Source organism: Leptodactylus fuscus, chromosome 5, assembly GCF_031893055.1.
Source record: "Leptodactylus fuscus isolate aLepFus1 chromosome 5, aLepFus1.hap2, whole genome shotgun sequence".
Taxonomy (NCBI): Eukaryota; Metazoa; Chordata; class Amphibia; order Anura; family Leptodactylidae; genus Leptodactylus; species Leptodactylus fuscus.
In genome coordinates, this window is record NC_134269.1 from 42,099,727 (window position 1) to 42,113,952 (window position 14,226).

General features: G+C 42.3%; 1 protein-coding gene across 1 annotated transcript in view; it reads left to right on the forward strand.

Moving 5' to 3' along the window:
- The first annotated feature begins 213 nt into the window (after positions 1-213).
- The window catches only part of ANTXR1 (ANTXR cell adhesion molecule 1), a 122,375-nt gene continuing 108,362 nt past the window's right edge, over positions 214-14,226 (forward strand). Inside the window, exon 1 of the mRNA XM_075273035.1 lies at positions 214-597. Coding sequence (XP_075129136.1) covers positions 452-597 — 146 coding nt within the window. The 5' untranslated portion in view covers positions 214-451. The remainder of the gene's footprint in view (positions 598-14,226) is intronic.

Here is a 14,226-nt window from a genome sequence, read left to right on the forward strand (position 1 = left end):
GCTGACAGACTCCCTATAAACCATCTTACAGAACCTTCAAAGGTTCTTCATACAGAGCATTAACTTTCCTATTCCGTCTAGGATGTTGCATTCTGCTCTGTCATCACAAGATGTCAGGATTTCTATTATTCTTGCTCCACGCACTTACAAGAGAAAAAAAAATCTGCAGGTTTAGACAAAGCAAGCTTCTCGGGAAAAGTTTTCATCCCATTACAAAGTGCACAGCAGTGCCTCCTCTGAGCAGCATACAAATGTGATGCAAATCATTGACAACAACAAAGATAGGAAGACAGCACTGGACTAGTCCTGCAACCCAAGACAGAAGGTGGAAAGGAAGGAAGAACGTGGAGAATCAAGGGCAGATCTTCAAGTGAAGGACACAATTTTTTGTGTGGATTGAGCATCTATAAGAAGAAACTTTCCTCCAGGTTTCTGGACGTTCAGAATAACCATGGCTGCATTATGCGCCTTCCATTTGGGTCTCAAGTCCCTTCTCTTTCTTACACTTTTCTTGGTTTGTGATGGTCAAAGTAGTACTGAAGAGAGTGGTCGACCTTCTTGCTATGGAGGTTTTGACCTGTACTTCGTGTTGGACAAGTAAGTGCTGGTTAAACTTTATGCCATTGACTAATGTACAGTATATGCAATGTATAGAAAGAACTTCTTAGTCGTAAGACGGGTTGCAAGAGGTTAATTGAAAAATTTTCCAGAATAATAGTGGAAATACTACAGATTGTCTTACGGTTGCAGAACTTTTCTAAATTTCTAATGCAGTTGGATTCTTGGCCTAAAGTCAAGAGCAGACTTAAGTGTACTGCTCCAGATATGGGTCAGCTCATGACCTACTCCAAGACGATGACCAATAGGAGATTTAAGGTAACAGAGTCGGAAGCTCTCCAGGATATTTTTGCCTTAAGAAAACCTGATCTTGTGGATTATTTCAGTATATCTAGACATACTTAATGTCCATTTCTGGTGACATTGACCTACAGGACACTTTAGTTCTATTTTTTGTGACTTGACATACAATTTAGTAGGGTCTGAAAATGAAAAGCAAGCTGGTAGATTTGCAGGTGACTTGTGGACAGATATAGAAGCTCTGAGTTTGCCATGTGGTACCACTTATGGAGATGTGGTTGGAAAATGTGTTATATTTTCTTGAATTAAACAGCTATAATTCTGCATAAATTATGCAAATCTAGTTCCATATTGGCAAATCTGCTGGTCAAAATGCAAAGTAGGGTTGCCGATGTTGAAGATATTAACTGTATTGGATGGGGCAGAAAGGTTTTTAATGAACACGTAGCTAGTTTTTTTTTCTTTTTACCAGTAAGAGGCTAAAAAGCTGCTTGCAAACCCACACATGCAGGGCAAATGGTATGCAGATGTGAACTTGGACAAACAATACCTCAACAGGATACATCACGTTCGCCTCCTCCATATTTACTCAATACATAATATTACATAATATGAAAGCGGCGCTAATAGACTGATGATATACATAGGTGGGCCTATTATAGGGTACAATAGTCAGTAGATATATGGGATGGGCATTGTATAGCCAGCATATAAGAAGTGATACATCAAACCATGTGCAATGTATGGATTAGTTAAAGTGTCTTGTTGGGCATACTGGCATAATGGCACCATGGGCAAACCTACCCAAAATAATCGTGAGCCTTTCATGTACTAATGCGGCGGGGCTTCATTCCATGGTTTTTTGTTACACCTCTGAGTGGTACTGTAGTCGGGTATTATAGGGGTATTTAATACATTCTATCACAGTTTCTAAACTTTCTTCTTCTAAGATTCCCTGTGAAATTCAGAGATTACTATGGATCAGCGCGGACTGAGTGCACATAGCCGGAGGCTGAAAAATTAGCTGAGCCAGCTGTTTTCCTTCTTCAGCTGAGCGTTCCTGCTGCAGATCTGCCAGCTGTGCTCATGGAAGATATCACAGAATTTCTGGCCCGTGGCATTTTTAACTGAGATGTGTTAATAGAATATTCTGTGTATAGTGCATGGGCTTTATACTCCTTTCCATGTGCTTCTTTGTATTCAGGATCAATAAGTATGCAGTATATACGTCAGATGCATCAGTCTGCCATGGACGCAGTATTCCATAGTCATTGTATCTATAACACAAAATAACTTCATGACATCACTATATAGCCAAGAGTTTCCCAAATGATTCTTCCTAGAAAGGTCTAGCAGTCACAAAGTTATTTCAGAGGATAAATGTGTCTCTTGAAGACTGGAGAAGTCAGTGAAGCTTTGACTACAGAATTTATGGATTTCATTGGAACAGAGTGATGTATGTATCTGCTATGTATGCCAGCGCTGAGTTTGGCACAACTTATAATGATGTAATGATGTGTTATCTATGGTCTTACATAAGAATTTAGTTGTCTTATGTTACAGTTATGTTATGAGTTGTTATAGAGGATTGCAGTGTTAGTCTGGGACGGTTATAAAGATGATGGGGCCCTTGTAAGGCTCTTATCTTGTCATTGGATATATATATATCTCATAGAGCCCGTCTCACTAAGTGGCTGATACTGATGCTGTCCCTTTTTGGACGGATCTCCACAGTAAATATGACTATCCTGCCTAAATTGCTTTATCTATATAAGACACTCCCAATTCTGGATCCCTTGAAGACCCTTCGGTCATTGCAGGGCTCCATATTGCTGTTTTTTGGGCCAGAAGGAGACACAGGCTTTCTAGACTAATAATGATGACCCGAAAGCCAAAAGGGGTCTAGCTCGCCCTAATTTGATCCTATATTATTGGGTTGCTCAACTACAAAGGGTATTGGCGTGGTCCACTCTATTGGCCTACTCCAAGTGGATGGGGATTGAACAACTACGGTATGTTTGGCCCACTAACATCCTAACTCACTACTTTGTACAAATCCTAATAATCCTCCTATAGGTGCACTCCTGGGTCCTATGGCACTAACGTAGGACATCTGGCATACATGTGCGGCTCGTTTCCCTTTGTCTTCCTCATCTCCTCTATTTTAGACTTTCTCTTTCACCTGCAATTCCCACCAGGGCTGACAGCGGCAGTCTCGGGTCTATGGCTAAGGGCAGGTTTATTCCATTTTGTAGACATTACCGAACTTGCCCTCTCCTCTCATTTGTTGACCTATAATGTAAATTTTATCTTCCCCCTTCAAATCTATTCCCATATATTCAGCTCTCCCATTTGGCCAACTTCGTTTTTAGGGGCACAAGAGTATCTTGAATGCTTGAATGTATTTTGAATGGCTTTATACATCTGACTGTTCCACCACGGGCTTTATGTTGGACATAAATGGGATTCTTTCTGACCCTACCCAGTCATCCCTATATACGTAAGTAGGAGGGCTACTTGAGAGAACTCATATCAGACATGTCTTGGACCTTGATCTGGAGGTGACCAGCTGTGTTACTTTCAAAGAAAATTTTGACAAAATGTTGCAGATTGGTTCCATACCTCAGATAACGCAGCCATACCAGATAATTGCTGGAGGTGTGGTGCCCATTTAGCTAACATACTTCACTTATTTGGTCATGTCCCCTGCTCCAACCTTATTGGCAATGGCACCCTAATTGAGCGGGTGTTGGGGGTTCGACTCCCTTTGAAGACATATTTATTAATCTGCCATCTGATCATGTTAAACACTGGTGGAGTTCCCTCCTCCCTCCTTGGAAGAGCCTCACTGGAAAGCCTGCCAGCTCTTTAGGCATTGACCCTACACAACCTCCATAAACTAGTGTGGACTTTGGCTTTTTCCAAGATTTATCGACTATAATTTATTGGATGACTGCTAGTGACGTTACTAATGTTTGGCTTCCAAAGAGTTCTTGGTTGGTGTATTTTTGATTGACTCATAACCTAATAGGCTATAATGCGCAAGAGAGGGACAATAAATGACCCAACCCAAGCATGGGAGGAACAACTGGCTGAGCATTATGGAAGATGTAGTTCGGTATTAGCAGAGCTGCCAAGTATTTCTCATTCCTGACCTAGAAAGTGGTTGTAAAGAATATTCCACTGATCAGGTTTCGAAAGAGTCGCTAAGAGCTGCCAGTTTTAATTAGCACTGCCACCTAGTGGAATGAATTGCGCTAAGATCATCGACCACTAAGATTGATGCTCCACTTTAAATAATAGTATTACATTTTATTACAGACTGGTATTCGGTTGTGTATGTTTTCCAAGGAAGGTATGATGTTAATCCAAAGAAACTTGCCAAAATATAAAGTACTGTGGATATCCCTCGGATTAAAAGCTAATACTTCTCAGTTGCTCACAAATTAGATGCAGAGGTCGTGAAAAGAGTAAACCATTCTGGTGATTTAAGGAGAATGGGTCCAAGATGTGAAATGTAATCTTCCCCCAATCCCGCTCTTACGTAGGTCCCTATGTGTTCAATTACTGTGCTCAAGATCACTTAAAGGCATACAGTCACTCTGCTAAGAATGATGGCGAATCTTAAAGTGTTTGAAATTTTGTGAGAGTCACCTTTGAGGAAACCGCAAAAATATATCAAAGACTGAAATGGCAATTCTCAAATCTAGTGGCTTTATGTATCACAACCCTTTAGGATATAAAATTCTGTTTGACTTTTTATGCCAGTGTCCGAAGCCAAAGGAGCAATAATATGGGCACACAAAATTCTTAATCTATGCTGTTTAGGATTGGAGTAGTCGGGACTAGTTTGGGGTGAAGTTGGAAAAAGTCAGATTTGTGGCTGTGACTCTCAGTTTCATGGGAGTGTTGAGAGTTGGACACTCACTAATGTGATGATTCCTTGATGGACACTCACCAATGTGATGATTCCGTACCTTTAAGCCATTATTTTTTAAATCCCAAAAAACGCCTTTAAGAGGTATGTTTACACTGAACACTGCTACATATCAGAACTGAATTCACATCTTTTGGAGGTAACTGGAAACAGTCAGCAAACTTGTCACCATACCTATCCCAACAGCTTAGCCACGATACAGTAAATTTTTTTTGCATACTCCATATCACTACTGTATAATGCCTGATGGAAAGACTACGCCTATCTTAAAGAGATTCTACCATTAAAACTTCTTTTTTTATGGATAAGACGTCGGAATAGCCTTTAGAAAGACTATTCAACTCTTACCTTTAGATGTGATCTCCGCCGCGCCGTTCCTTAGAAATACCGTTTTTACTGGTACGCAAATTAGTTCTCTGGCAGCGATGGGGGCCGGCCCCAGCACTGAAAATGCGATGGGGGCGTCCCCACTGCTACTTGAGAACGCGATCCTGCGCGCCTCTATCTTCGGCTGGATCCTCCCCTTCTCTGTCGTCTTCCTCCTGCATCATCTCCGACGCCTGCGCAGTTGGCTCTGCCAGTGAGATACTAGTAGAGCCGACTGCGCATGCCGGCCGGCAGCCATTTTTGGTCGCCGGCCGGCATTCGCACTCGGCTCTGTTGGTGTCTCACTGGCAGAGCCAACTGTGCAGGTGTCGGAGGTGACGCAGGAGGAAGACGACAGAGAAGGGGAGGATCCAGCCGAAGATAGAGGCTCGTGTTCTCGAACTTCAGTGGCGACGCCCCCATCGCATTTTCAGCGCTGGGGCCCGCCCCATCACTGTGAGAGAATTAATTTGCATACCGGTAAAAAACGGTATTTCTAAGGAACGGCGCAGCGGAGATCACATCTAAAGGTAAGAGACGAATAGCCTTTCTAAAGGCTATTCCGACGTGTTATCCACAAAAAAAGAGGTTTTAATGGTAGAATCCCTTTAAAGGGTTTTTCTGGGAACACCAAAATGATCTACTGGCAGGTAATGTTCTAAAATAATTTAATTAATAAGTGAATCAGGTGCCACAACGATGACCTAAATGACTACCCCATGTGACCACTGAGGCCAGTGATTGGCTGTAACAGATGGAAATAGACTGGTGGGAAGCATCAGAGCCCTGTCACAGCACTGGTGCGGGGAAGAAGGTGACTAACACTCTTTTTCTTACTCTATAGCAATTCCTGCCAGGAATTTTGATTTTACTTTTCCTGGAAAAGCTTTCTAACACTAATTACCAAAGCAAATTATTTTAATGAACTTAAAGGAGTATTCCCATCTTATTCTGAATTAGTGGCGGACTAACTGCTCAGATTTGTCGGGTTGGTGCATGCACTGCTCCATTCACTTTAATAAGGCTCGGAAGATAGCCAAGTACAGTGCTCGGCTATATAGGCTCAGATCTCCCCACTGATCAGGAGCACGGGGGGATTTTGTCGGACTGGCGCATACGTTGCTCCATTCATTTTAATGTGACTGCCAAAGATAGCCAAAGTAAAGTGCTCAGCTATCTATGCTCCATTCACAACCACAAAGTGGTTAAGTGTCCTTGGCCTACCATTGACTATACTACAACTACTACTCCCATTATCTGGTTCCCTCCAATGAGTTGTATGTGGCATCTGTATAAAATGGATTTATTATGGCCATATGAATCCAGCATTTTTCTTCACATTCAGTTTTCCCTAAAATAGCTTCTTGCTTTTAGGTGCAAGCTTATAAATGGTTAAATCTCAAATGTAACTATAGTCATAGTTTGCAATGATCTGTATCCTGCCTTAGGGGACGGTGTCTCTTTCCACTTTTACATAAATACCTTATGGTACCCCAGTAGAAATATATACACATAGTATGTAGGTATCACAATGGTATTGACTTTGGGTGGTTTGAGACGTTCATAACTCCTTAGGGGAGCAGCTGGATGAAAGCGGGAGGATCAGGGCATTCCTATCTTAAGTAAACCACAGTGTCTTGCATTGCATACAGTAAAGGGTTTATTTTCTGAGACAACATATTAAAATACGCTTCAAACAGTGCAAGCGGAGATCCTATTTTTTTGCATAAGAATGCTGTGAGTAGACGCTATACAGCCTTGTTGGATTAGGAAAACATGGCTGTCTTCTTAAGGGAGTGATCACACTACCGTCTGTGTCCAACAGCTAGTGTCCGCTCCTAATGTCCGTGCCAGATTTTGAGCGGACACTAGCCATCGAACACAGACAGTAGTGTGAACGCCCCCTAATAGTCCCACCTTTGTCACTTTGTTGTGAGCGACTGATTGCCACTGAGTGTCAGCCCCATTCTAGACAAGGGGTTTTAGCTGCAATAGCAGATAGAAGCCATGTATAAGAAAGGTTGCTCTATCCCGGCTAGATGAAAGGCTTGCTTCATGAGATATAAATATATTACACTATTCCTGCTCATACAATACCCGGGAGCACATTCTAATCTATAAAGTTATGCCAATGATAATAGGTAATACGTAAATAGAACGCTATGGAGGGAAACGTATAATCATGTTGGGAGCGAGCGGAGGGAGGTGTAATATGTGTTACATTGTACGATGTTGTTCCATTTGATGTACAATGGCAGGGAGCCCCATCTGCATTATCTACAGTTAACAAAGTAGTAGGAGAAGTTAAAGTAAAAGACTGGTCATATGGCTGACAGCAAGTCATTCATATTCCCTTTTACACATATACACTTGGTTGAGCCAAGCATGCATGTATCCTCAATAGGGAGAAGGGAGTAAACCACTGCCAGACACTTCTGACTTCAGTTTATTTCTCCTGTGACCTGTATATTAGTAGTCTTTCAATGCCACATTTTGGAAAGTAACTCCTGATATCTACATATCTGATTTACAAAGGGGTTTTGGAACATGACTTGAGATATGAACCAAGCCATTATGTCTCATTAAAAAGTAACAGACCCCCATCTGCAGACACCCTGCTCTGCTCCTTGTTAGTGCAGAACAGTGTGCTAAGGGTAAGTTCATTGATGTAGATTAAGAAGATACTATGTCTTCTTGGGTAGACCACCTTTTTCAGGTGTAGAATGTGAATGGGAATTCTGGAAAACAAAATGCAAATCAATTTCCCTCCTGCTCCAGCTTTTGGAAGGTAACTCCTATAAGTACAGGTTTGACTTACAAAGAAGTCTTGGAGCATGACTTGGGATATGGCCAAAGCCATATCTGCAGTTAGCTGTTGTTTCATGGTACTTGCCCCTTTTCAGTGCAAAGCATGGACCTGGTTGCAGATTGTGCATTTCTTATCCTAGAATTCCCAGGGCCTTTAAATCTCCCTATATCCGAAAAGGTCATCTCTAGAAGGAGGCATAAGGTCAAAAGGATCAGGCATGTTGAAATCCAACATCTGCTATCAGGGGAAAGTCAAGACACTTCTATACACAGTAGACTGATTAATCCTGCCAAACTCAACATCCAAAATTAATCTTATATTCATGATGACCACTTAAGACATGAAGATCCATTTACGTCAAGACTTATCCAGTTTTTTACAAGAATTATATAATGTATTTCCAGTGGAATGTTGTGCAATTTTCTAGTATGATTCATTATTTTCAGATCTGATTTGTAGTTATTGAATGGGAGTCTTCAGTGTTTACTTAACAGAGGAGAAAAATGTGTTTTGGTCATGTGTTCATCACATGGGCAGCACGGTTCCTTATGAGAGTCATGCAATTCTGTTAATCGGATATACCCGGGATGATGGATGCAGAAAAAGGATGAAAGAGTTTCATATCAATGAATCAATGGTGAACAGACTTGTATAGATGCATTTAGCTGGCAGTCTTTTATTATTATATTTGATATATATACTATAACGTGTCCTACCTTTTACGTTCCCCTTTATCACACATGCCCAGATATGTGTTTCACAAGTGGATGACCTTTTCAAAACAACATGATTTCACAACCAGTCACAAGATGTCTATCCTGTTAGTGTTATTTTGTAGCCGCCCAGTGGTTGTTTTGTGTATTGCATCCAGTGGGAATCTTGATAGCATGTTACAATATTGAATTGAACCAGTTTAATGAGAAGTTAAGGCTTAAATTCAAGCCAGGGTAAGAAAGGAAACATCTGTTCAGTCACAGAATGTCTTGGTGACTTCTAATATTATGTGATACTTTATTTTCCTCAGAGGCAGTAGAAATAAAACTCTTGAGAAGTGCAATGTTTTATAGAGTTGAATTGTGACGGTTTGTAGCTCTTGGGCCCCAATGCAAAATTTAAAACGGGGCTCCTACCCATGTTGTGTAATTTACTCTAAGAGTATATTTTATGTGACAGAGGGACCTTTGGGGCCCCCTCTGTTCAGGGCCTGGTAGCGACTTCAATAATACTTAGAACTACACCCCTGACATTACTAGTATAGTATAAGGTAAGATAAGTGGCTGCCAAGCAGCTCGGGTCTTCCCTGTCTAAAATGACATAATAGAACTGACAATCATTGAGATCAGTTCAGAGGATATCTCATAGAAAGTATGATACAATCCAATACAGCAGTCTGTGTGGATCAGAAAAGGGTTAATCAATGGAGGGATTTGTGGTCTCCAACAGCCAACTGGTAAAGAGTGAAGTGTTTATTGTTAATTACCGCCTTGTTGGTTTTCTTGCAATGCTTTGATGGAGTGCAAACCTTAAGGTTTATCTGGTGTTTAATTTGATTTTTGTCTAGTTGTCACCTGTGTGTACATGTGGGGCAACACTATATCTGTCCATTATCTAACTTTTCTTTTGCAATATTTAGCAGTTCCCTCCTATTCAGTCTCTCTCTAGTTTGCAGTTTTCTCTGAGCTGCTATATGGAGGCCAATTGCCTACACTGCACTCAGTAAGTGGAGGAGAATCTGCTCTATAACGGTGTCTCTCTGCAGCATATAGAGAAACACTAACCTGTACTGATGTGACTAAAGTACTTTGGTTGTGATGGACAGATAAATAAGCTGCACCCTGCCATCTTGTCTCCTGCACTTCCTGTTCATTCCTCCTTCTCCCCTCTCCATAGACTTCTGTGGACATGTGCAATCTCAGTCCATGAACTGTAATTCATCTTAAGATGGATATAGAAAAAATTTTCAGAGCAAAAGTCAGTTTAGAAGAGGGGAGGAGGAACAGGGAAAACATCCTAATAAGAACGATATGAAGAAAGATAAGAAAATATATGACAAAGTTTCCTATAATTCCCCCCCACACACACACACACACACACACACACACTAATAATGTATGCAAACTTTGTTGAAACGACAGTGCCTGGGAACAATTATTTTATTGATTTATATGCAAAGTAGTAAAAAGTACTATAATTGAGTTAAAATGTTTGGCCCCTTTGATAACTGGGCCCCTGTACACATGATATGTCCGTCAGACCGCCAATAGTATGGGTCATACATGTCCAGCATCCAGAGGTTACATAACTTTACTTTCTGCATTTGTAATAAATTTCGATATTCATTTTGCATGTCTTTTCAATGAGCCAAACTGAGGTTACGATCTTTCTTCCAAGTTGGGGAATATTGATTTTGCAGATTTCTGCTCCAGTCACACTAGTTCATATGTTATTTGTCAGATGCATCAGAGGTAAAAATGAACCCAGAAATGTTTCTTGTTCCAGAGTTAATTCTGTACAACGGTGCGATGAGGTCATGACTTGTGAAGATGCCAAGAAAAATATATAATTATGCCCGAGCTAATCATTGACATAAACCATTCAGAGCCGGCTCCGTCCCACTGACGTTCAGCGCAGATCATCTATTTCCCACTGGGCTTTCTAAATGTCCAGCCCACACAACATCTCTTAACCCTTGTTGTGCTGTCAGACATTGCACAACAACTGGTATATGAGATCTAAAAGAAAGACCACTATGAAACGTCTGACTCTGGTGGATATAGTAAGGCATGTGATCGGTTTCTATGAATTTAGCACGTTGCACCAACTGCATCACAGGTTTAGGCTCTTGGATAGAAACAGGGGGTAATTACCGGGGTAGCTGCGGTAGCGGCTACCACAGGGCCCGGAACACTGCTAAAGTTAACACACCTAGAAAGTGGCCGTAAAAGTGTCTAATTTTTGGCATGCTTTTTTAAACAGTGGGCAAAGCAGGGCAGTAATCTAGGGTAGATTAAAGGGGTTATCCAGTTTTTAAAACACATGGGGCAAATAATAGGATGCATCAATGCAAAATACTTCCTAATATATATCTGGTACAAATTCAGCACCATTTATCTGATTTATTTTCAGGCCATTAACCACAGCAGTGACATTTTGTTCACGAGGCATAACTACTGGGGTGGCAGCGGTAGTGGCTGCCACAGGGCCCGGGACATTAGGCGGCTCGGCAGCAGCTGCTACCGCTGCAGATCTTTTTTTTTAACAGGCCATTACCTGCTGGAGTTACCCCTATTTACTTACCTATCCTGGCTCCTGCTCACGGCCGCCGGCACTTTCCCTTTCTGTGAGGGCTGTGATTAGGAGCCGGGATTGGTAAGTAAGGTCGGGGGCCACCGAACCCACAAACACTATCATTATACTCAGGGCGTCTTTTCAGACCCTCAAGTATAATGATCAGAGGGCCGGGGGAGGTGAACATATTAAATACTGTTACTAATTCTCCTAGTTCCAGAAGGCTTCAGGCCTACTTGTATGATGTTCCAGACGTCAGATGAGCCGGGGCTTGCATCCTTATGTGTCGCGACACAAGCTCGGCTCAAGTGATGTCTGATCTATCAAGTGACATTTGAAGATTGCTGACGTCAGCAGAAAATGCGCTGGAGACAGGGAGAGGTAAGTAAAGTACCCAGAGTATAATAATTGTACATGGATGGTCCACAATGGGGCATAATACTGTGTGCAGGGGCCACTATGGGGTATAATACTGTGTGCAAGGACCACTATGGGGGATAATACTGTGTGCAGGGGCCACTATGGGGTATACTACTGTGTGCAAGGACCACTATGGGGCATAATACTGTGTGCAAGGACCACTATGGGGTATAATACTGAGTACAGGGGCCACTATGGGGCATAATACTGTGTGCAGGGGCCACTATGGGGCATAATACTGTGTGCAGGGGCCACCGTGGGGCATAATACTGTGTGCAAGGACCACTATGGGGTATAATACTGTGTACAGGGGCCACTATGCGGCATAATAGTGCATGCAGGAATGCGGGGGAAGGAATCGGTTGGTTGGGGTATTCGGGGGGTCGGGTTGGGGGGAATAGGTGGTCGGGAAAGGTAGGGGCCCAAGTCAAAAGTTCGCTACGGGGCCCCGCCATTCCTAGTTACGCCACTGTATGAGCTGTTCAGCCAGTAAATGAAATGTCACAGCAGCACTTGACCTTCTTGCACCTTGAAATCACATATGGAAATGATATATAACCTGGTCAGATATGTGGAGGAGAGCTATGCCGCATGGAATGAAGAAGTTAGATACAAGACAGACACTGTGACACAAAACAGCCTGCAGCAGGGAGGGAATCTGCACATAGGGGAGAGTGGAGAAGAGTGAAAGCAGGCAGATGTATTATGGGAAATGTAAATTGTCCACGTATTCAGAGCATGTAGATAACAGTGATACAGGGAACGGCAAGTAAAATAAAGCCAAGCAAAGGGTGCACAAGGGAAAGTGAGTATTTGGCACTGCTGCAGATCATTTTTGGATTCCCCAAAGATGCAAAAAACGCTGCAAAGAAACATTTGCCTGCATGAGGCCTTAGGGGTATGTCCACACGCAGCAGTGTTGTTGCAGAAGTGTCTCTGACTGTCCCATTCTTATGCATTGGGTTTGCAAAGATTTATGTGCATGCCACAAGAAAAACCCTGTTCACATGTATGGAACAGATTGTCGCAACAAATTTGTAGTATGTAATTATATCCTTAATAAGTCTGAAAAAAGATAAATTCCCCCGGAGTATTGAGCTGGGAAAATATTCCATACTCAGCTTTTAGGTTAAGATCAGTTTAGCATCTGTTTTTATCAGTAGGCAGGCTATTGGTATAAAATGGGTCTACACATGTTTGTAGGATCGGGAGGGTCTGGCGTACAGATGTAGCCATCTGATAACTCACATCACCATAAGAACTCACTATAAAAGTCATTGAAAGCAATGAAAAAAGTTGACTTAAAGTGATTAACTTGGCAAAATCTGTATATTGTTAACCATCATAGGTAACTAGCCAACGCCAAATCAAAAGCATGGTTAGAGGAGATTGTAAGCTAATAGTGCTCTAGAGACATAAAGGGTGCCTTAAAATACAAGGAATGGGGTCCTGTTACAACCAAGGCCCAACTACAAGGTTTTGGTGTCTGGCATCCACCTCCTCTGGTTTGCTATGGCTTCCATCCCTGACCTCCTCCTCCTCCTCCCTGCCACTGTTCTCCTGGTCCCACATCTGTGCACAATGAGCCCTACATCTGTGGCATCCCACAACTGATTTATTGCGCTTATATCTTACTGTCTCTTTAAGCGAATTTGCACTGTCATTATGTAATAAAACTATATTGCCTTAAGTGGGACAACCAATTTGGCTGAGCTGAGGATCTAGGACATCCATCAACTTAGGACTTTCTAGTGCGGGGAGGGGGGGATGAGATATGTCGATGCATAGTAAGGAGATGGGCCATAGCCCTGCTCACTTTTATGGACTTTGTGTATGTGACAACTGTGAGGGTAATTTTGGATAGATCTCATATCTACCATCCTTCCTATGAGCCACAGGCCAGGCTGAACACCATTTTGTGACCTGCAGCCCACAATGCCGGCCTTACAGGAATTTTGTGTTTTTTGCGGCTGTAAGCTCACTTTGTGGAAGAAGACTGTCCCCGCAAGGGAGACACCGGCTGACCCCAGTAATACAATCTCTCAGCCTCAGGTCTGGTTCAAATCTGCATTGGTATTCCATTCGGGGAGTCCATCGGGGATCACCAGAACGGAATACTGAATACATTGAAAAGCGGTGAGCAATGAAAGCACACGGACCCCAGTAGTTCTTCAAGTAGTTCTTGAAGTATTGTTCTCACCGCATGACTCATTCGGGTACCACGCGGAAAATACACGGACCCCATCATAGTCTATGGGGTCCGTGTGCTTTCATTGCTCACCGCTTTTTAATGCTTTTGGTATTCCGTTTGGGGGGTCCCCAAAAGGACTCTCTGAACGGAATACTGATGCAGATGTGAACCGGTCCTCATATCCACCATAAGAACTATCTTAAGAACTGTATGTCCATTATATTGAAGAAATTGCTGTTGTTTTACCTTTTTAACTCCAAGCAAATGGTCACTACTAGCATTGTTCAATACTGTATCCCGAGTCCTCTATCCTGTATTCACCTCAAGGGAACTTCAACCACCATCAGGTTCAAGGAT